This window comes from Callorhinchus milii, unplaced genomic scaffold (assembly GCF_018977255.1).
Source record: "Callorhinchus milii isolate IMCB2004 unplaced genomic scaffold, IMCB_Cmil_1.0 Scaffold2, whole genome shotgun sequence".
Taxonomy (NCBI): Eukaryota; Metazoa; Chordata; class Chondrichthyes; order Chimaeriformes; family Callorhinchidae; genus Callorhinchus; species Callorhinchus milii.
The window spans coordinates 110,651,381-110,672,774 of record NW_024704743.1 but is presented as its reverse complement, the minus strand read 5'-3'; the positions used below and the strand labels follow the sequence as shown (position 1 = coordinate 110,672,774).

The 21,394-nt window shown below is 42.8% G+C and overlaps 2 protein-coding genes across 4 annotated transcripts; both read left to right on the top strand.

Annotated features, from left to right (window-relative positions):
- Positions 1-1,614: 1,614 nt before the first annotated feature.
- Positions 1,615-14,446, top strand: mrpl53 (mitochondrial ribosomal protein L53). 3 transcript variants are annotated; one of them, NM_001292872.1, is given in 4 exon segments: positions 1,629-1,729; positions 5,297-5,409; positions 14,013-14,133; positions 14,135-14,437. In NM_001292872.1, coding segments are annotated over 4 exon segments (507 nt in total). In that variant the 5' UTR covers positions 1,629-1,640; the 3' UTR covers positions 14,319-14,437.
- Positions 14,447-19,131: 4,685 nt separating this feature from the next.
- LOC103180750 (fatty acid-binding protein, heart-like) lies at positions 19,132-20,600 on the top strand. Its single transcript, NM_001292866.1, is given in 4 exon segments — positions 19,132-19,265; positions 19,863-20,035; positions 20,134-20,235; positions 20,390-20,600. Coding segments are annotated over 4 exon segments (402 nt in total). The 5' UTR covers positions 19,132-19,192; the 3' UTR covers positions 20,444-20,600.
- The last annotated feature ends 794 nt before the right edge of the window (positions 20,601-21,394 follow it).

Sequence of the window (21,394 nt, the reverse complement as noted above, 5' to 3'; positions counted from 1 at the left end):
TCGAAGTTGCTTCACACAACGAAGCTGCTGCTTTAGCGCAGTGGCTGCTGTGGGCAAAGACTGCAGGTAAAAGGTGTGCCAGCAAATTGGGGGGTGAATTACAGAAATTCGTGGGTGGGGGAGAGGAAGGGAGAGAGAGAGAGAGAGAGAGAGAGGGGGAGAGAGGGAATTCTGTTGCAGAATGACCGATGAGCTGAATCGGTGACCAGATATTGCACCGCACCCAGAGATCAATAAAAGGAAGTCGGGATCGATACAGGAGGGTCGATACCTGAAGGAGGTGCATGTGAACCCCATTCATTTCAGATCCAAAGGGGTTGCAAACCCCTTTGGATCTGAAATGAATAGGGTTCACATGTGTGTGTGTGTGTGTGTCCCCCACACACATGTGAACCCCATTCATTTCAGATCCAAAGGGCTTTGTGCAGTCACCGTACGGAGTCGTTACAATACTGTCGAGAAGGGGCTACAGTTGTAAAGGACACTGACCCGAGCAGATCGTGTCTTCGAACGGCTACAAAGTGCAGCTTCAGCTTTCGACAAATGTTTCCAAACACTGTGCACGAGTCCCAGAGACTCATTCATTCGGCGTTGTCGAACGCTCCGAGTAACTGACTCGAGGTCGAGTGCAAAACACTCCCGAGGGAATCTGCATTAAAAGCTCCTGCAACTCTCGCCTGTGCACAGATTGTAAAATATTTAAGGCCATCTCTCTCTCTCTCTCTCTCTCACACACATACACACACAGACACACACACAGACAAGTGTGACAGTTCCAGGTCAAACTCCTGCCTGCAGACAAGGTCCTTTGCTGATGAAACTGCACACTGGAAATTGTCCCCTTTTACTGCACAAAGAAGGGACCATTTACTAAAAGAGAGCAAAGTCAGTAACGACACGAATGCAATGCACGGAATTACACTGCTTTTACTCTGGGTAGCAATATTACTCTTGGGAATAACTATAGAATAATCTTACCGTGGGACATAATGATGTGATGGGGTGCAATAATAAATATTACTCTGGGATTACTCAAAAAACAAAACAAAAAAACAAAACTAAACAAAAAAAAAGAAAGTCCTGTGCAAGAGAGAGAGAGAGAGAGAAAAACACGAGACAGAGAGAGAGAAAACTTACCATGAAGACAGATGGAAGAAGCGAACAACCAGTCTACGTTTTCCACCAACTTAATGTAACATTGGGAGGGAGGGAGGGAGGGAGCAAAAAAAAAAGAGGTGATAACGTGATTTTCTTTTTTTACTGTGGACTCCAGGAGACAGCAGCAGCAGCAGCTTGTGGGGCAAGTGGACAGAGTGACAGTGGCGAGGTGCAGGTTGCAGGCAGTGGCAGTGTGTGAGCTGCAGACAGACAGACAGACAGTGTGAGGCTCAGTCACTGCAACACTGTCACTCACTCACTCACTCACTCAGCGTTCCACGAACAGCTGGTAGAGTCCCCCCGCCGGGCGCATGCGCGGCTTCGCTCCACCCCCCCCCCGCCACCCCTCCCACACTCCCGCCCGCTGCTGATTCTACGCATGCGCACCTCGCTGTAGTTCAGACTTCACGGGAAACTACACTTCCCGGCGTGCCCCCCGCCCCCCGCCCCCCCCGGGCCGCCGGCAGCGCAGGCGGGGAAACATGGCGGCCGGGCGGCGGGTGGCGCTCAGAGCGGTCAGGGACGTCACCGTGCGGTTCTGTCCCTTCGACGGCAACGTGCGGTCAGTCAGGTCAGAGGGCAACCGCGACGGCTTACGGTTGACTATCGCGGCCCTCACGCGGCGGCGGTGTGTGTGGGGGGGTGTGTGGGGGAGTGTGTGTGTGGGGGGGAGGAGGAGGGGAGGAGGTGACCGCAGCCACGATGGAAGAGGGCGGTTTCCTGACCTGAAGATGGGGAGGGAGAGGGTCAAGGCGGAGGGTCAGAGGCAGAGTGTCCCCGGGGTGTAGTGGCTGAACGCCCGGACACCGCTGGCGGATCAGGGGCCCCCGGGGCCACCAGGCGCGTCCTGGTCCGCGCATTCGATACAGCGCCGCATCGCGCCTTCGAGACGTCTCAGAGCGCTTCACTGAGAGCCCACCCGCTGACCACACGTGTGGCGGCTGCGTATTTTGTGGGCGAAACCCGGCAGCCGACTGCCCGCAGCCCCGTGCAGTCCCACCAACAGCCGTGGATTGACAGTCGAGCGGAGGCAGCGGGTGGTGGGTTGGGGCAGTGAGCAGGTGGGAGAGGTCGGGAGGTCGCAGGGCATTGAAGGGATTTGACTGTGAGGATCTTGACATCTGTCGAGAGAGAGAGAGAGAGAGAGAGAGGGTCTGTCAGGTGATGGAGGAGAGGTTGAGGGTCGGTCAGGTGAGAGAGAAGAGGCTGGGGATCCAACAACAACATTCTTACTTTTGTTTAGCTTTCATGTTGGGAGGACGTCCCAAGGTGCCGGACAGTCAAAGATGTGCACCCGAGCTGGGGGTCGGGATCAGGAAGTGTGGAGGGTAAGGGGTTGGTGGGTAGGGAGGGTGACCGAGGTGAGAGAGGAGAGGTTAGAGAAATCTGCCTGTGGAGGGGAGTCCGCCTGATGAGAGCCGGGAACGGGATCCAGCGTCCAGGCTTTGTGCAGCCTTCTTGACAAGCTCCGTTGTTAGCCTTAGGACCCACAAAAAAATTGTGGGTTCAAGCCCCATGTCATGGTCCAGGCTGACACTCCAGTGTATTTCTGGGCAGTCTTACATTGCCAGAGGATGTCCTTTGGGTAAAATGTTAAAGTAAGGTCTTTTCTGCCTGTTTTTGGTGGACATTTAAAAGTTATATTACCTGTGTCTTGGTCAAGAATTCTCCAGACTAATTGTGGTTCACTGTATGAGTGTTTTTCGAAGACTCTTGAGACTGTACCCCGCCTGAAGGGGTTATATAAGTGTAAGTTGTTTTTGTATTTGGATACTTAGTGGCATAATTGACTGTCATGTTTTTCTACCCAAACTTTGTTGACAGTAATTATTTATGAAATGCTTCTGTTTGTTTTGATATATGACACTATAAAATGCAACTTTCAAACCTGTTACAGTTACTGTAGAGGCTTGTAGCTCAGTGGTTAGAGCACTCGCCTTGCAAGCGAGGCACCTGGGTTCAATTCCAGGCAGAGCGAAACCTTGGGCAAGTTTCCTTACTCCACACACCTAACAATAATCCCTCCAAAAAAAATAATAAATTGGTCATTTTCAATCCAGGACTGTTTGTGGGACACTGCTGTGCGCAATTGGTTGTCGTGTTTTGCCCACAAATATACAGCCAATTCACTTTACAGCGTATTCTGTGAAGTGCTTTGAGACATCTAGAAGACGTGATAAGGTGCTATATCAAATACAAGAATTATTATTATTATTATTGATAAATATCTGCATAAAGAAACTTATTTGTGTCCTTCTTTGCAAACAACTCCAAACTTGTTATCCTGTTATCCTAAAAACAGCCGTCATCACCCCCATCTTGAAAAAACCTTCCCTGGACCCATCCCTTCTCTCCAGCTACCGCCCCATCTCTACCCTCCAATTCCTCTCCAAGGTCCTGGAACGAGTCGTCGCGTCCCAGCTCCGCTCCATTCTTTCTCGCCATTCTCTCTTTGAACCCCTCCAATCCGGCTTCCGCGCTGCCCACAGCACGGAAACAGCCCTGGTCAAAGTCACTAATGATATTCTGAACATCTGTGATCAGGGCTCCCTCTGCCTCCTTGTCCTCCTCGACCTCTCTGCCGCCTTTGACATGGTCGACCACTCCATCCTCATACTCTTTATTTAATCTTCGCGGACATGCCCTTGCCTGGTTCGATTCCTATCTCTCTCACCGTGGCCACTTTGTTGCCTCTAACGGTTTCTCCAGTCCCCACACTGTCACGTCTGGCATCCCCCAGGGCTCTGTCCTTGGTGCTCTCCTCTTTAATATCTACATGCTCCCCCTTGGTGACATCATCCGCAGACATGGGGTCAACTTCCATATGTATGCGGATGACACCCAACTCTATCTCTCTGCCTCCCACCCTCAACTCCAGGACCACTACTGTCCTGACAGACTGCCTGTCGGACATCAAGTCCTGGATGAGGGCAAATTTCCTACAATTGAATGTGAACAAGACTGAGGCCCTCCTGATTGGCTCACGCCAGCGCCTTTGCACCTCTGGCTCTGGCACCATCAACCTCCATGGTTGCACACTTCAACTCACCAAGCCAGTCAGGAACCAAGCTGTCTTGTTCGACCCTCAACTGTCTTCCCCACTCTGCCTTCCCTCACCTCCGTAACATAACCCGACTCCGCCACTACCTCACCCCTCAGGCCGCTGAAACTCTTGTTTATGCCTTCATCACATCCAGGCTTGATTTTGCAAACGCCCTGCTTGTCGGCCTTCCCAACTCCTCCCTCCACAGGCTGCAGATAATTCAGAACTCTGCAGCCCGTGTCCTCTCCCGCACCAAACTCCGTGACCCCATCTCCCCCATTCTCACCTGAATCAATTGGCTCCCTATCCTTCAGTTCTATCCAGTTCAAGATCCTGGTCCTCACCTACAAAGCCCTCCACGGCCTCACCCTACCTCTGCGACCTCCTAACCCCCTATCAACCTCCCCGCTCCCTCCACTCAGCCGGCTCCGGCCTGCTCCACGTATCCCGACCCACCCATCCCACCATTGGTGGGAGAGCCTTCAGCCACTCTGCCCCCAACCTCTGAAATTCCATCCCCCAATCACTCCACCTCACCCCCTCCTGAGCCTTCTTCAAGTTCCGCCTCAAGACCCTCCTCTTCGACCATGCCATCAGCCACCCCCTTCCTTTCCCCTCCCCTCCCTTCTCTCCCCTGACCCCAGCTCGGGTCTTAAATGCTGTTACTGTCCAGCGCCTTGGGATGTCCTCCCGACATGAAAGGTGCTATACAAGTGTAATCTTGTTGTTAAGCCAATTCCACACAGCCAGCCCTCTTGAGATGGCTCTTTAAGAGGCTAACAAACCTGTGCAGCCTATCCTCTATGTGTGACACCCAGAACTGTCCAGATATTAGTCTGGTCAATTAGAATATTAGATATTCATGACCAGATATCAGTCAGTTCTGGGTGTGCTTCCCTCCTGATCAGATCTTAGTGAATACTCCGGGTTTAGGATCTCCTTTGTTAGTGCACATCTAGCAAACCTTGAAAGGAGAACTATGTGGATGTTAAATAATTCTAGTTCTATCTAGGTTACAAGGGATAATATGTGGTTGACGAGACCTAAGAACCTTCAATTTATTTTCTTAACCAATTCCTGTTGCTTTTTTTTTAGAGAATTTCTTGCTGCAATAGGAACCGAAAAGGCACGCCTAACCAATTCCAACTGTCAGATTGTAGCAGATGTAAGACATGATACGTCAGAGCCCGTTGTAAATGTCACTTTCAGTGAGTATTGAAATTGTCTGAAATTTCCTTTCTTTCTCCAATTGTCATCTGTGATCACTTTGGAACCAAAAATAACAAAGTGAAGCTGATCTGATGGCAGATAGTCAGAATCTTATTGCTGCTAAGAGCAAGTTTATAATTGTTACATTGTTCGTGGTTCGAATTGTTAGAGATGAGCAACTTTGTTAAGCCTTTATCTGCAAATACCTGGAACCCGTATTGTCGATGCTAACACTGGAATACAGTTCTGGGGGTGTCCTCATTGTCGATGGTGTCAGCCTTCGGAAGAGACATTAAACAGCGGTCTGAGCTTCTGTCTTTTGACTGAATCTGATAGATTTTTAAAAAACAGAGGGATTAGGGGATATGGGGATAGGGCAGGTAATTAGGGTTAGGTCTGAAGATCAGCCATGATCTTATTGAATGGAGGGACAGGCTCGAGGGGCCGAATGGCCTACTCCTGCTCCTAATTCTTATGTTCTTATGTCCCATCTGCCTGTCCAGGTTTCTGAAATATCTTAAAATAATGACCTTTTAAGACATTTCAGATACCCTTTTGTCTAAAACAAATTATCTTTTCGACAAAATAGAATCTGAAATGTCTTATCACTGCTAGTAACTTTAAAATTAGAGAAAATATTGCTAATGGATTCAAATATAGCAAAAGTGCAAAATCCCTGTATTATCCTGTAAGAAGATCCCTGTTAGACAATTATTTGGGGAGGACAAGTTTGCAGGGCTATGGGGAGAGAGAGAGAGGGAATGGGATTGAATTGGATAGCTCTTTTCAAAGATCAGGCACAAACACGGTGGCCAAATGGCCTCCTTATGTGCTGCATAATTCTATGAAGAGTGTAAGGCTGATTGCACAGCAGCCAAATTATTTTAAAACAATTCGTTTTGAAGGGAAGGGGGAGCGTTCAGGCCAGTGATAGTGTGCTACTTTGTTGGTTCACATGGAGAACAGACCCAAATCACCATTTGTTTACATTCACAATTTGTTTCCAACTTCACATTTGGTATTGGTAAAAAAAACTGCAATGTAATGTAACTTTAAGGCTGCCAGAATGAAAGAAGGTAAAACTCACATTTGTTGTATCAGTCATTTTAATATTTAATATGACTTGCCCAAATTGCAGCAACCTTGAATAAGTCATATAAAATCAGCTTTAATCAATAATCTCCCCTCGAATGTGTAATGCAATGCAGCCGGTAAGTACATGTGTGGTGGTTCATTAATGCAGCTGGTAAGTGCGTATACTGTACTTTGTGACTGCAGCCAGTACGTGCAGGAGTAATGGAGGACAGAGGAGAGGCATTACAAGTTAGAGGATGATTGATACAATGAGTGCAAAGAAATTAAGTAGTTTTGATAGGAAACTGAATGAGACCTGTGTGCATATCTGATTTAGGCAATTGTATGATTTATAAGACTTATGTGAGTTTTACTTATCTCAGAATCTTGTTTTACTTGAGTAATTTTACAAACACTGATTTATTTTTATGGAATCATAGAATTATAGAGCACAGAAGGAGGCCATTTGGCCCATCGCGTCTGTGCCAGCTCTTTAAAAAGAGCTATCCAAATCAATCCCACTCTCCCGCTCTCTCCCCATAGCCCTGCAAACTTGTCCTCCCCAAATCATTTTCACTTCTCTTAATTTCCACCCCCTCCAAGAAAAAACATCAGAATGCAAGAACCTTGCTAAAAGTCAAAGAATGACAGGCAACTCCTCTTCAAAAATAAAAAGTAGCCTAAGGTTACAGTGGGATACTTATTTGTATATATAGAGTCTGACATCTCAAAATCTTGAGCAGATGACAGGCTTTCTATATTTCAGATGCTGCTCCTAAATTGAACACCATCAATGAGTGTTAGTACAGCTATTGTACTAATATTATGCTTGTGTAGCCTGTTCTGTTACAGCTGCCTGAGGTGAATTCTAAGCCACTGATCCATTCTACTTCTGTTCAGATCCATCACCGAAAACTAATTGGGCCCATTTTGTAGACAATATAGTAGGATTTCCATCTTGTCCTGCAGTATTTCTGTAAATGATAAATATTTAACTGCAATTGGGTTGACCTTTTAACACAACGCACAGATGATGGTCATTAAATGTTGGCAGTATTTTAATTTTAGGAGATTTAAATTATGATTGATCCAGGTATTTGTTAAGGTTTGTTAAAGTTTCATTTCAAAGCTGTCTAAAGCTTTTATTAATGGCTGAAATGAATTTTTCAGTGAGGGTTTAAATGCTTTTTCATCTATAATTCTGAATCTGCAAAATGTATACCCTCGATTGTATTAGAGTTCTCTGCTTTTCGCATGTAGATTTTGTTCTATAAAGCAGAAAGGCACCTGCACATTGTGTAATTCTGCAGTTCCCCTCTGTCAGTCATGCAGCCGCTCCATGAGATCATTCTTTATTCATCTGTGCTGGAATATGTCACTCTGGGGAAAGAGTGCGCATTCCATTCCAATAAATATCGGGAATTTTCATATGTTGGGTAAATACATGGAACTCTGTTTATTTTGGGTACTCTTAAACATGGTGATGTGCTTCCAGACACCCGGCTGATCAAATAAATCTGTGACGGATATCGCATGGATGGAGTGAAAAACATAGATGTGAATGTGGCAAGTAATCATGAGATTCAACTGATGCCCCAATTGTTAATATATCCATAGGTGAAATATTAGATGGGAATGAGAGTGGCACATATTCTTCCTGTTCACATTGCTGCCGATTAAGGCAGAGCTTCCCAGTTAAGTGCTCCAGCACACATGAAGTACTGATTACTTGCCTTTGACCATCAATGATGTTTCTTACAATTGAAAAGGGCTGCTAATCCCATAAGGTTTATTTAATGATTTGGAAATTAAGCGGTGCAGTTTTTTTTTAAGTTCCAGGAAGTGTTAAAAACAGCGGTGGTTGCATCTATAGTTGATCTAGAGCACTCGTGGTACATCTACTGAATTAGACTTCTGGTTTTTGTAAAAGCTGCAGCGCTGAATGGCATGTTTCCATTCAAATGGTGCAAAGGATTATGATGTACTGATAATAATAATAATCCTTGCATGTGATGCAAACTTGCAAACTCTGACTGTGAGGAGGCGCTGGATTTCCTCGAGTCCAAAATCGAGGGGATTCATTCAGCTGCCTCCGCCCTCCCAACCGACACTCCCTCCCCATCTCCCCTTCATGCTCCAGCCCCTACTCGTAAGTTCACACAGCAAGGAAACTGCTCTGGTCAAGGTCACAAACGACATCCTGTCCCTCTGTGGCCAGGGCTTCCTCTGCCTCCTCGTCCTCCTCGACCTCTCTGCTGCCTTCGATACCACTCCATCCTCCTCCATCGCCTCTCCCCTCACCTCAACCTTTAAGGTTCTGTCCTTGAATGGTTCAGGTCTTATCTCTTACACCATATCCAATTTGTCTCTGCCAACAGTTTCTCTTCCAGCCCCTGCACAATCTTGTGTGGTATTCCTCAGGATTCTGTCCTCGGTTCCTTCCTCTTCAACCTTAACGTGCTCCCCCTTGGTGACATCATTCGCAGACATTGGGTCAACTTTCTCATGTACATGGATGATACTCAACTCTATCCCTCTGCCTCCACCCTTGATTCCAGGACAACTGACATCCTGACTGACTATATGTCTGCCAACAAGTCCTAGATGCGAGCCAACTTTCTACAGCTGAATATCAGCAAGACCGAGGTCCTCCTGATTGGCTCATGCCAGCGCCTCAGCACCTCAGGCACTGGCAGCATCAGCATCCACGGATGCACACTCCATCTCACCAAGCCAGTCATGAACCTGGGCGGCTTGTTTGACTCTGAACTGTCCTTTCTCCCCCGTATCCATGCCATGACCCGCACTGCCTTCCCTCACCTCCGCAAAATTGTCCAAATCAGCCACTGCCTCACCCCTCAGGCCGCCGAAACCCTCATACACGCATTCGTCACCTCAAGGCTCAACTACGGAAACTCCCTCCTTGTTGACCTCCTTAACTCTTGCCTCCATAAGCTGCACATCATCCAAAACTCTGCAGCTCGTATCCTCTCCCGCACTAGGCTCCATGACCCCAGAACCCCCACCCTCACTTGGCTCCACTGGCTCCCCATCCCTCAGAGGATAGAATTAAAAATCCTCATCCTCACTTTCAAGGCTTTCCACGGCCTTGCCCCCTCCTACCTCTCTGACCTGCTAACCCCCTATCAACCTGTCCACTCCCTTCATTCAACAGGCTCTGGGCAGCTCCATGTCTGTTGCCCGACCATCGGCAGCTGGGTTTTCAGCCTCTCTGCCCCCAACCTTTATAATATATAATAATAATACTTGCATTTGATATAGTGCCTTATCACGTCTTCGAGACGTCTCAAAGTGCTTCACAGAATATACTGTAAAGAGAATTGACAGCACATTTTGTGGGCAAAACACAGCAAACAATTGCGCATAGCAGTGTCCCACAGACATTCATGAATTGAAGTGATCAATTTATTATTAGTAGTAGTATTTTTTTTGAAGGAATATTAACCCCCGGAAAAGCGATCTGCCAATCGACTAGCAACTGGGTTCCTACTTACCGCTAGTTAAACAGAGGCGTCTGGAGTAAGGAAACTTGCCCAACAACTTGCCGAACCCAGGTCTCTTGCTTGCGAGGCAAGTGCTCTAACCACTGAGCTACAGGATTCCCTTTGGAATTCCATCCCACAGTCCCTTTGCCTTGCTCCCTACCTTGTCTCCTTCAAGGCATGACTCAAGACCCTCCTTTTCGACCATGCCTTTAGCCGCCATCCTACCTCTCTGCCCTCCCTCATCCCAACCCTGCCCACCCACGCTCGGGTCCTGATCCCTTATTGTTCAGCGCATTGGGACGTCCTCCCGACATGGAAGGCGCTTTACAAATGTAATTTTGTTGTGGTTGATATACCGCCTTATCACGTCTTCAAACCAATGATATGGTATAATTGCAGCATATGGTTTTATTGATGCACTGTTTACTATACAATATGTCAGTGTGGCTTTTAGCTCTTTAAAATTTTGGTGATGGGTGTTGCCAGTTCTGCATATTTTTAGTCTCTATATTTAAACTCGTAGTCTTCTTGTGTCCTTCCTTTTGTAAATCTGTTTCCCTTTTCAGCATTATCGTTTGTACTTGTGTAGAATTTATTTCACAATGGTAGAGAGTTACGTAAATATATGAAGCCTGTAATCTGAATACAACCACTGCTACTGAGAAAAAAGATACGGGAATACTTATTTATTCAAAGAATGTTCTTGTGCATGCCAGCCTCCCTAATACCACTCCGCATAAAGTCCAACCTGTGCAAAAGTTTGCAATCAGTGTTTCCCTACATTAGGCTCTTCATCTATAGCCATATTCCACTGCCTCCCAGGAACCTTTATGATCCTTCTCCTTCTAAATCCTTTCATGGTCTCGCTTCTCTCTGCAATCCTAACCTGTTGCTTTTACCCTTTGGTCTTCAAATTCTGGTCTATTCCTTAACTACTGGTGGCCAAACTTTCAGTCAATCATTTTACATCATCTGAACTTCTCTTTTAAAATCTCTTTGCCTTGCTTCCTCTCTCCCTACATTCAAAACCTTGCTTTAAAAAAAAACTTTATTTCACCATGTTTTTGGTCACTACCTTTAAATCTCCATTTGAGGTGGTTAGTGCTCTCCATTAGATCTATTAAGTACATCAAGATTTTCACTCTTCATAAAAAGAATATATAAGTGCAAGTTGTAAAATTAAGTTTTATTACTTCAATGTACTCTATAGTTTAATTTTTATAAGCACTAAGAATGAACATAGTAAATCTAATGATGAATTTTGCAGTAATGAGCAATTAATCACTGCATGTGACAAAGATTTAATTTGAGCGTACTGTGAAAATTCTTTACCATATTTCATTATTTTCTTTCTATATTAATTAGATTATGCCCTTTCTGTGCAATTTTCAGGATTTATCTGGTAGGTTATTAATGCTAGTAATTTTCAGGATATTGTGTTCGGCAAGAGAGGATAATTATGCTTTTAAAGTTTATTATTTTTTGGAAGGAGAAAAAGAAATTGCATTTGTCCATTTCACTTAGTTGAAGTTGCTATCAGTTAAGTACTAAAAGGTTCTGCAGATGAAATCTAGCCTATCATTAGCAATGCTGATGAGTCCCAAAGCAGATTCAAGCTAGTTTTCATTTTACTGTATATGAATAGTTTTCAAGCCACTGTATAGCTGGTTATATTCGTTTATTGATTATTAGTCACTCTGAATGTACAGTGGTTATTTTTGATTGGAAGTGGTCGGAACAATAAGAGACAACAACAAATTATATTTGTATAGACCTTTCAAGACAAACAGAATCAAAACTGTAATACTTGTGCATATTTATGCATGTACTTAATTTATTACCTGACAACAACAACAAGATTCCATTTATAGAGTGCCTTTCACGTCAGGAGGACGTCCCAAGGCGCTGTACAGTTGGGTCAGGACCCGAGCAGGGGGGAAATGGTCAGGGTGAGGGGAGGGAAGGGAGAGAGTGAGGAGGGGGTAGAGAGTCGAGAGGGGAGCCGAAGGCACGGTCAAAGAGAAAGGTCTTGAGACCGGCCTTGAAGGAGGAAAGGGAGGAGGCGGCGAAGGCACTGGGGGATAGAGTTCCAGAGCCTCAGGGCTGAGAGGCTGAAGGCCCGACCACCGATGGTAGGGCGGTTGGGGTGGGGGATGTGGAGCAGACCGGAGCCAGAGGAACGGAGGGCACGGGCAGGTAGGTAGGGGGATAGTAGGTCAGAGAGGTAGGAGGGAGCAATACCGTGAATGGCCTTGTAGGTGAGGATGAGGAGGATCTTGAATTGGACAAGCCACCAGCTAATCTTAGATGTAGCTAATCTTGTTGCTTGATTATAAAACAAGGTCGTATTCATTCTATGTAGGAAGCCAAATATTCTGATGCCTGATTAACATTTGGCATATTTCATCTGCAAAACCATGTGACAAGTGTAGCTCAACCACCCACCCCTTCCCGAGAATGATATTACTCAGTGATTATCTGTATATCAACATTTTTAATAGGAATATCTTTATAGAATTGTGTAATCTCATTAATGATCAATGCTTTTTGATGTTATGCTACTTTTTTTAAGGTGAAAATAAATTCCATTGTCTGAAATATTATGATCAATTGCCACATTAAATCTTCAATTAAATGAAACTGTTTCACCATTTTCAGCTATCTCTTTGAATCCAAGAATTTATTTTCTGGGAACGAATCTCATTGCCTAGTTCAGTGCCTGTAGCTTTCTTTTGCATGATGACTATTCATCAGCTAGTTCAACAGTGAAGGCTCTTAAAAGAGCTATCACAGGCACGATGGGCCGAATGGCTGTCTTGTCTGTAAATTTCTATGGTTCTAATCTGCTTGCACTATGTTTTCAGATCGGTACGCTACTCCTACAAAATGTAACAGGAGGTAGCAATAGTTGGAGGTTTACTAGGTGCTCTGGTGGCTTCATAAAAATAGAATTTTTGACAAATGGATCATCTGGAGTGATCTAGGAGCCCCCACCTCACCAACATTAGTCAAATGGATAACGAGCATGTTGTTTGGGCAGGACATTACAATAACAACAGCAGCAGCTTGAATTTATATTGCGTCTATCACGCAGGGTAGCGTCCCAGAGTGCTTGAAAGTGGTGGAGCATGACGCTGAGCCGGGGTGGGGGAGGGGGTTTTCAGGTAACCGTTAGCACGGTCGAATAGGAAAGTCTTCAGGCGCGACCTGAAAATCGGGAAGGAAGGGGTAAGGTGGAGGGATAGAGGAAGAGTGTTCCAGAGTTAATAATAATGATCCTTGCATTTGATTTAGCCCCTTATTATGTTGCTGAGACATCTCAAAGCACTTCACAGAATATACTGTAAAGTGAGTTGACTTTATATTTATATATAATATATAGATATACACACACGTAAATGAGTTCTGGACTATCCTTGATTAGAGAACTTTGCATCAGCTTAGGCTCTGTGACTCAGTTACTAAAAAACAATAATAAATTGTGCATTTTCGATCTACGACTGTTTGTGGGACATTGCTGTGAAAAGCGCTATATCAAATGCAAGGATTATTATTATTATATGTATACTGTAATGTCTGTAATTCAGTACATTGATTAGAAACTTGTCACTGTGCCTTATATAAGTCGTTGTGCCATTAAAGCTGATTAGCTTGATAATTTTTAGAATTCAAACAAGTTGAATATGCATAGCCTAGAATAATATCCAATTTCACTCCAAAGATAGATAAATATATATTCAGAAAGTTTGTGTTCTGTTTTCTTGCACCTACAATTACTTCTAAGCAGCTTAATTATTGCAGTGGATAAGTGAACACGGTTTGCAATTCAGCAAAACATAGTTTCATTTGATTTTGTAAATTGGAAGATATATTTATGGAACAAAAGCATTGGATTAAATTAAAGGCGATGAAGTGAAGATTCAAAAGTTATAGGAATGTTTGTCTTAAATAATCAGCTTGGCTTTCTTCTTGGAGAATTGTTCTGCAGCCTTGTAACTTTGTATTCTTTTTTTTCTCTGCAGATGATGGAGAGAAATTAACAATGAAAGGAACAAATTTGACCTTCAAGGAGCTGATATCATTTTTCAGTGAGCGGTGCGCTATGAAAGACCCACAAGCACAAGAAACAATGGTCTCAAAGTAATAGTTCTGCACTTATAAAAAAAATTATGTTGTGTATTTATGCACATGTAACACATGAAGTCCGTTCTGCACATCGATTGGAAGAGTTGAATGAACCTCACATTTATAAACAAATTGTTCACTTGCAGAGGAGGTTAGCTGTCCAGCACCTCATTCAACATTCAGCCGTATTTTATTTTCAATAATATTTTCTTTGTGGACTGTGACCTGTGTCAATGCTGTATGCAGTATCCTAGATATTTTGTCAATATGCACCATTGTGCATTCAAACTTACTGTATCATATGAACCATATTAAAATAGGCAATAAACAACTGTGGTCTGACTGAGATTGATCTTGCCAATATAAAATATTGGACAACAATGTAAATGATTATCCTTTTGTGATTGCAAACTGGTGAATCTGAAAACTCAGTAGAAGAACATTAAACATCTTCCGATTGTTTCCCTTGGTATTTAATCTTGGGGGAAATCACAGACAAAATGTGCTCCTATTTCATTTTAGAGCTATTTCTAAGTCAATGACTGACTAATTTATACCTTTTGCTATCTCTAAGTGTCTGAAGAAACACTTAACAGCACTGATTGTACAGTGTATTAGAGGTTTTTTTTGGTTAGCTAGGTGTCTGGTGCTGGTGGAAGCTAAACACTAGGCTTAAGAGTAGCTAAACCAGACAGCATTCCATATCTTGGTGTCACCTACATTTCCCCGTGTTTGAGAACGTGGAACTTCCAACAGTTTGATGCCCAATGGCAGGAAATTAAAATTTCTCACAGCGGAGAGCAAATCAAATGTTTGAATAGAATGAATGAAAAAATGGTTATACACAATGACTAAGTGGAAGATTTTGATAAAAGTATTTGGTAGGAGCATTGCTCTCATTTCAGTGAAACCTTTTCAACTGATGAGTTCCAATCATAATCGATCATTTACCTACAAAATAAACAACCACTACATTTTACAGTAAATCCTGTGAAGCACTTTGAGACGTCCTCCTGATGTGAAAGGTGCTATATCAAATGCAAGGATTATGCTTACACACTGGACTCATTTTTTAAGATTAAGGCTGTTTACCTTTCTTTAGCTGTGGTGTAAATTTAACATAGAAAACATTTTGACAATATTGCTAATATATGCAGAATAGGATATGGAGTTAATTCCACATTAAAGGGCTTAATGGGGTTTGGGTACAATTTCTTAGAGTGGGGTTTTCTCTTTGTACAATCATGTTAGTCTCTATGTGAACATAAGTGTAGTATGTTGGCACATGTGCAGTTTGAGAGCTGTTTCCCACGAGTATATGCAGGTGGTTCATTTGAAATTCTGCTTTTGTTGTGGGTGGGCAGGAGTGTTTGAAGCAATCAGGCTCTCAATGGCCAACTTTTTTCTCTCTCCTGTTGATTAAAATCATCCCAAGGCACAAACTGGGAAAGCTGCCAGTAGGAGAATGAGGCTGAACAGTTTGTTACAACTGCTCTTTAAAGTGGCCCTGTACCGCAATTGCAGTATTACACCAATAAATGTTGTTTGCCTTCCTAGAATACAGTCACTTTGACTCGAATAGGGCAGCCACATTAGCTTCTCTGAAATCTATTTAAGTTTAGCTATCCCTTGCCGCCCTCTGGGAAATTACCACCTCCCACAGCTAATTATACAAATGACTACACTGCCTTTAAAGAAATATATATCTGTAAATGGGTATTTTTTTATTTTGGAATTTAGGGGAAAATTTCAGATTTTACTTTGTCATCAAGAATAATGAAACCCATTCAATGATCGTATAAGATATTTAATCTCAATATTTTATTAAACAAGCCATTAGCACCATCTCCTGGCTGCTGATAGTAAGTGCACTGGATAGTAAGTGGTTAACTGATTACTGTGGACAGCAATGACCACAAATGTGTGGACACTGAAATAAAGAGTTTGCTGTAGTTCATTTATTTCTCGGGTATACAATGTGTGGAAAAGAAACAAAGGAGAAGGAATAATCGAGAAAGTAGGGAAGTTGCCAAACAAGACAGCAAGCATTCACTGTGATTTGTTTTTAACCCACAGATTTTGCTCCCTTTACATCTAACTGCAACGATTTGTTCTTTTTGCTGTCGTTTTGTTCAGCCACAACGTCAAGTGCCACATATGCATGGTAATTTCACTTTGTCTGGAATTGGAATGTGCACTCTCCTCAAAGTGCCTGGCAGTGGAATAACAGAATCGAGTCAGTTCTCTGCGGTGGGTTTGGTAGTCCGGTTCCTGAGCCAGGCAATACTCAAAGGCACTGTTCATAGAATCATAGAATTATACAGCACAGAAGGAGGCCTTCGGCCCATCGTGTCTGTGCTGGCTCTTTCAAAAGAGCTATCCAAATCAATCCCACTCCTCCGCGTTCTCTCCAAGGCCCTGCTAACATGTCCTCCCCAAATGTTAATGACAGACCAGCCTGCCTGGCTCATCAGCAGGACTTGGAGGGGCAGACTTGGGACAGGGATTCTTCACACTCAACTGCTAACCGTGCAAGCCAAAATCCTAATGAATAGAATATAATTAAGAACGTCCAGCATGGATTTATGAAACAATGGTCATCCTTGACCAACCTTATTGAATTCTTTGTAGATGTAACTGATAAAGTAGACAAGAAATGTAGGAGAAAGATTAATATTTGGGGTGTGATATGTGTATCAGATGATAACCCTGTTGTCTGAAACCAACGTGATTCAGTAGCAATACAAATGCCCTGCGGGAGGTGCACTTGTTCAGGTTTCGAAAGCAATTGGAACTCAACCTTGTTGCACTATTTCAATCCTTCCACAATGTAAAAGCAACATGCCCCAGGGTATTTTTTACAATCTTCATTCAGAAATTATTATACATTCATACTTGCAGACTTCATACTTGCAACTTTTTTTGGTCAGCCAGCTGTCTGACACATGCGGAAACCCATTAAGAGTATTCAAACCAAACTGAGAGTTTGATACAGCCCATGTATGCATGGAAATTCCAGAGATATTTATGTGATATAGCACCTTATCATGTCTTTGAGACGTCTCAAAGCGCTTCACAGAATATACTGCAAGTAAATTGACGCTATTTTGTGGGCAAAACGCAGCAGCCAATTCTGCACAGCAGTGTCCCACAAATAGTTGTGGAGTGAGTGACCAATTTATTATTATTGTTATTATTTTGTTTTGAAGGATTATTACCCTTAAAACGATTCGCCAATCGACTAACAAACGGGTTCTACGTATTGCTAGGTAAACAGAGGCCTGTGGAAACTTACCCATCGTTTTGCCCTGCTGGGAATTGAACCCAAATCTCTCGCTTGCAAGGCACTTGCTCTAAACCACTGAGCCTCAGGATCAATATAATACAATAAATTCATGCTTGCAATATTCCTTTCTGCAAAACAGATTGATTGCTAGTGCCATCGGGTTAAGGTATGTTTGATAAAGTGTGCGGGCTAGTTGGCAGGGATGCTTCCTCACAGGAGCACAAATTGTCTACTCGTCATTTGCACAACCAACGCATATGGTAGTGTCACATCTGACTTGGGCTGGGTTTATTCTCCTAGTGGAATGGATGTTTGAGGTCCAAACAGGTATCAGAGCATCATAATCTTGGCATTAGCCATTCTCTCAGTCATTTCAATTATAGTTTTAAATGGTACATTTAGAAACTGCATTCATTTGCTAATTTCCATATCCTCCGGATGGGGTGGGGGGGAGAGGGGGATTATTGCCAGACATTAAAAATTCCACTGTACTAGTTTTGGATTTAATAAAAACGGGGATCAAATGGATTTAATTCCAGTGTTGGATTCCTTGAATTGAAATTAAAACAGGACCAAACCTGAAATTATTTTAGCTTTGGCGCTTTTTAGATGCATTCAAATTGTTTTGATTTGTGACACGTGTTGTCATTGGATGGGAAAAGCTGGGAAACTGAACGATAAACCAGGAAGATAAAAAGAAAAAAAAACTATCAGTGCAGGAAATCTGAAACAAAAGAAGAAAATACTGGAAACAAACAGCGGAAAATCAGCAAATGTAAGAGAAAGATTAATATATGGGGTGTGATATTTGTATCAACTCAGCACCCTGTTATCTGAAACCAAGGGTGTACATTTTGACTGTCCAGGGCTTTGGGACATCCTCCCAGTGTGAAAGGCGCTATACAAATGTAATTTGTTGTTGTTGAGTAGTATTACAGATTCCTTACAGGAGGTGCACTCATTCAGGTTTCGAAAGCAATTGGACTATTCTCTTGTTGGGCTATTTCCATCCTTTCATGGTGTAAAGCAACATATTCAAGGGCTCGTTTCTTTATAGTTTTCATTTAGAAATTGTTACACTGTACCTGAGTTATTCACAGAAAACCTGAGCAGACTCAGTTTAATAGACAATCAATACGTTTTCAATTAAACTAAACATCCAGGATTTGCATTTTGTCCACAAAATATACAGTCAATTCACTTCACAGTATATTCTCTGAAGCTCTTTGAGCTGTGATAAGGCGCTGTATCAAATGCAGGGATTATTATTATTATCGACAATGAGAAGTGCAGACTTGATATTTTAAACAACTTTGGCAGAAACTCAACGGTTCGTACATGGGAATGAGCACCCGTTGCTCTCTTTTGTGAGTATCATTTTATTAATTTTGGATTACGCATTCTAAACTCGTGCATTTATTGCCATGACAATACCCTTACAGAGGCGATTGGTTTTGATACTATGCTAATTCACGTGTGATGAGATAGAGAAAAGTGCAGGGCTGCTCTCTCACGTGCTGCCTTTCTGGCCACTATTCCTGCAGTTACTGGCATTAAAGAGGCATTTGCTGATGCTGAAATATTTATTGTTTTGGGAGGTTTTTTTTTGTTCTGTGTTGGATTCGATTTAATCACTGTTTCGCCTGACCTTCTCAGGCACGATTGGTCTGTGATCTCCACACGTGGTGCCTGTGAGAAGCTTCAAAACGTGGGGAGACAGAGAGGCAGCTGCAAAGTGAACCCAGTGTTGCAGGTGGATCAGGCTCAGTACTGTACATACAGCAAGTCACAATGGCTGCACGTTTCATGGGGACCTGGAAATTAATCCGAAGTGACAATTTTGATGACTATATGAAGGCTTTAGGTGAGCAATTCTTCCTTTATTTGTGTTTTTTTTTGCTTAAAAATCTTGTTTGCAACAACAACAACAAGATTACATTAGTATAGCGCCGTTCACTTCGGGAGGACATCCCAAGGCAATGTTATATTCCGATAGCATCTAATCCAAGGATTGTTGTTGCAATACTCAACAATTTTGTTTGGTGAGTTATAAACTTGACTGCATGTCCATGAGAATTTTTGCCCACAAAATATACAGTCAATTAACTTTACAGTATATTCTGTGAAGCGCTTTGAGACATCTCAACAACATGATAAGGCACTTTACGAAATGTAAGGATTATTATTATGATTAATTGTATTGCGATGTCACCACTACCAAATATTTATGTTCCCATGATTACACTATAGTCAACCTTCCAAAGTGATAAACACCTTTTACTACATTCAAAGGTTCAGTGCATTGAAATCAATACAGTTCTCTTCCTTTATGCAGCGCAATCGATTCATTGTACACTCATTATACTTCCACTACACTGTTGTTATTGGTATTTATAGTTACTGTATCTTCAAATAGACGCTATTTTACACTGCAAGACTTTTAACTTGCCCCTTCTCTTAGGAGTACCATTTACCTTAAGGACCCTGGGTACTTTGACCAAACCCACAACTATCATCTGTGTGGATGGGGACACTGTCACTCTCAAAACCCAAAGCAGTGTCAAAAATACAGAAATCAAGTTCAGACTCGGGGAGGAATTTAACGAGATGACAGCAGACGGCAGGGAAACCAGGGTGAGTAGTTCATGAATAACCACACAAATTATTTTAAAATACTGTATCTCCTGATAAAATTTAAGGATAAATTTTTTTTCCTTGCAAATTTCCAACAGACCACAGTCACTATGAATAACGACAAGATGGTCCAAGTGCAGAGATGGGATGATAAAGAGACAACTCTTGTGAGAGAACTGAAAGATGGCAAACTAATACTGGTAAGAGGCTCTCCCCACCCAGCGGTTGTATCACTGGAGACCGAGTGCTGTGGCTTAGTTGTGTATCTGCTATTTATGCTTTCTGATTTGATTCTCAAAACAAAGCAGATTTTTTTTTGCAAGAATGGTGACACTTTGTCTTTTTTTAACTCAGACTTGCACCATGGGAGATGTGTTCAGCACCAGATATTATGAGAAAGAAGCTTGAAGGCATGGACTGGAGGAGGAGAAGGAAGGGCTCAGTTCAATGAGCCCCTGTCCTTTGCTGCTATTTTGTTGTAGCCAACTTAACACATTGTATTTTGTATAACCAAAGTACAAACATTGCCAAATCTCTGCAGCTTTAATAAAGTGGTGTATTGAGCAAGAGAAGTCTGATGCTGTTTGATGTGCAGAGTGGGTGTGTATGGGTGGGTGGAAAAAAAGCTGAGTTGAAATTGGAATTTCCTAAAACACACTGACTATTGATCAAGCATCTTGTTCACTCACAGCTAAACACAACCTCTGCACATACATCTGGCAGGACAAAGCTGCAAAGGGACCTTGTAGTTCCGATAGAATTTTTTAAAAATGGATCAGAGATTGTCAATTTTTCTCCTTAAAGATCAGTCCTGATAAAGTTGATGAGGATTTTTGAATTTAAAAACACTATTGCAGCTGGATCTGAATACAAATCACATTGAATCTGCCAATTTTCCTAACTTTCGCCTCCAACAAAGACCACATGCAGAGCAGGTCACAACCATCGATCTGCACACTGAAGGTGGTGTTTGGGCATCTGCTGTGCGCAATTGGCTAGAATGTTTCGCCCACAAAAATATACGGTCAATTTACTTTACAGTATATTCTGTGAAGTGCTTTGGGAAGTCTCAAAAATGTGATAAAATGCTATATCAAATGCAAGGATTATTCTTATCATTATCTACTTCAGAGACTTAGATGTCCAAACATCAAATGCTAGTTGTGTTTTCTCACCAAAGTTAGATCAATTGGATTTAAAAGGTTTATACTCTTAAGAAGCTATACACAGAGAGATTTTTTACAAATCCTGTAAGCAGCACTGTACTTTAAACTGATTTTTAATGGGGGGAGTGAACAATGTAAAGGCCTCAAAACTCAACGTTACCCCCAAACCCAAAGCTTGTTTACTTCTTAGGTT

Bases quoted from the DNA above. Each gene is read 5' to 3' on its own strand.
- mrpl53 (XM_042345457.1), top strand. From the start codon at position 1,641: ATGGCGGCCGGGCGGCGGGTGGCGCTCAGAGCGGTCAGGGACGTCACC. The intron at 1,730-5,296 runs GTCAGAGGGCAA...CTTTTTTTTTAG, and splicing joins GGCAACGTGCGGTCAGTCAG to AGAATTTCTTGCTGCAATAG. The intron at 5,410-14,012 runs GTGAGTATTGAA...TTTTCTCTGCAG, and splicing joins CGTTGTAAATGTCACTTTCA to ATGATGGAGAGAAATTAACA.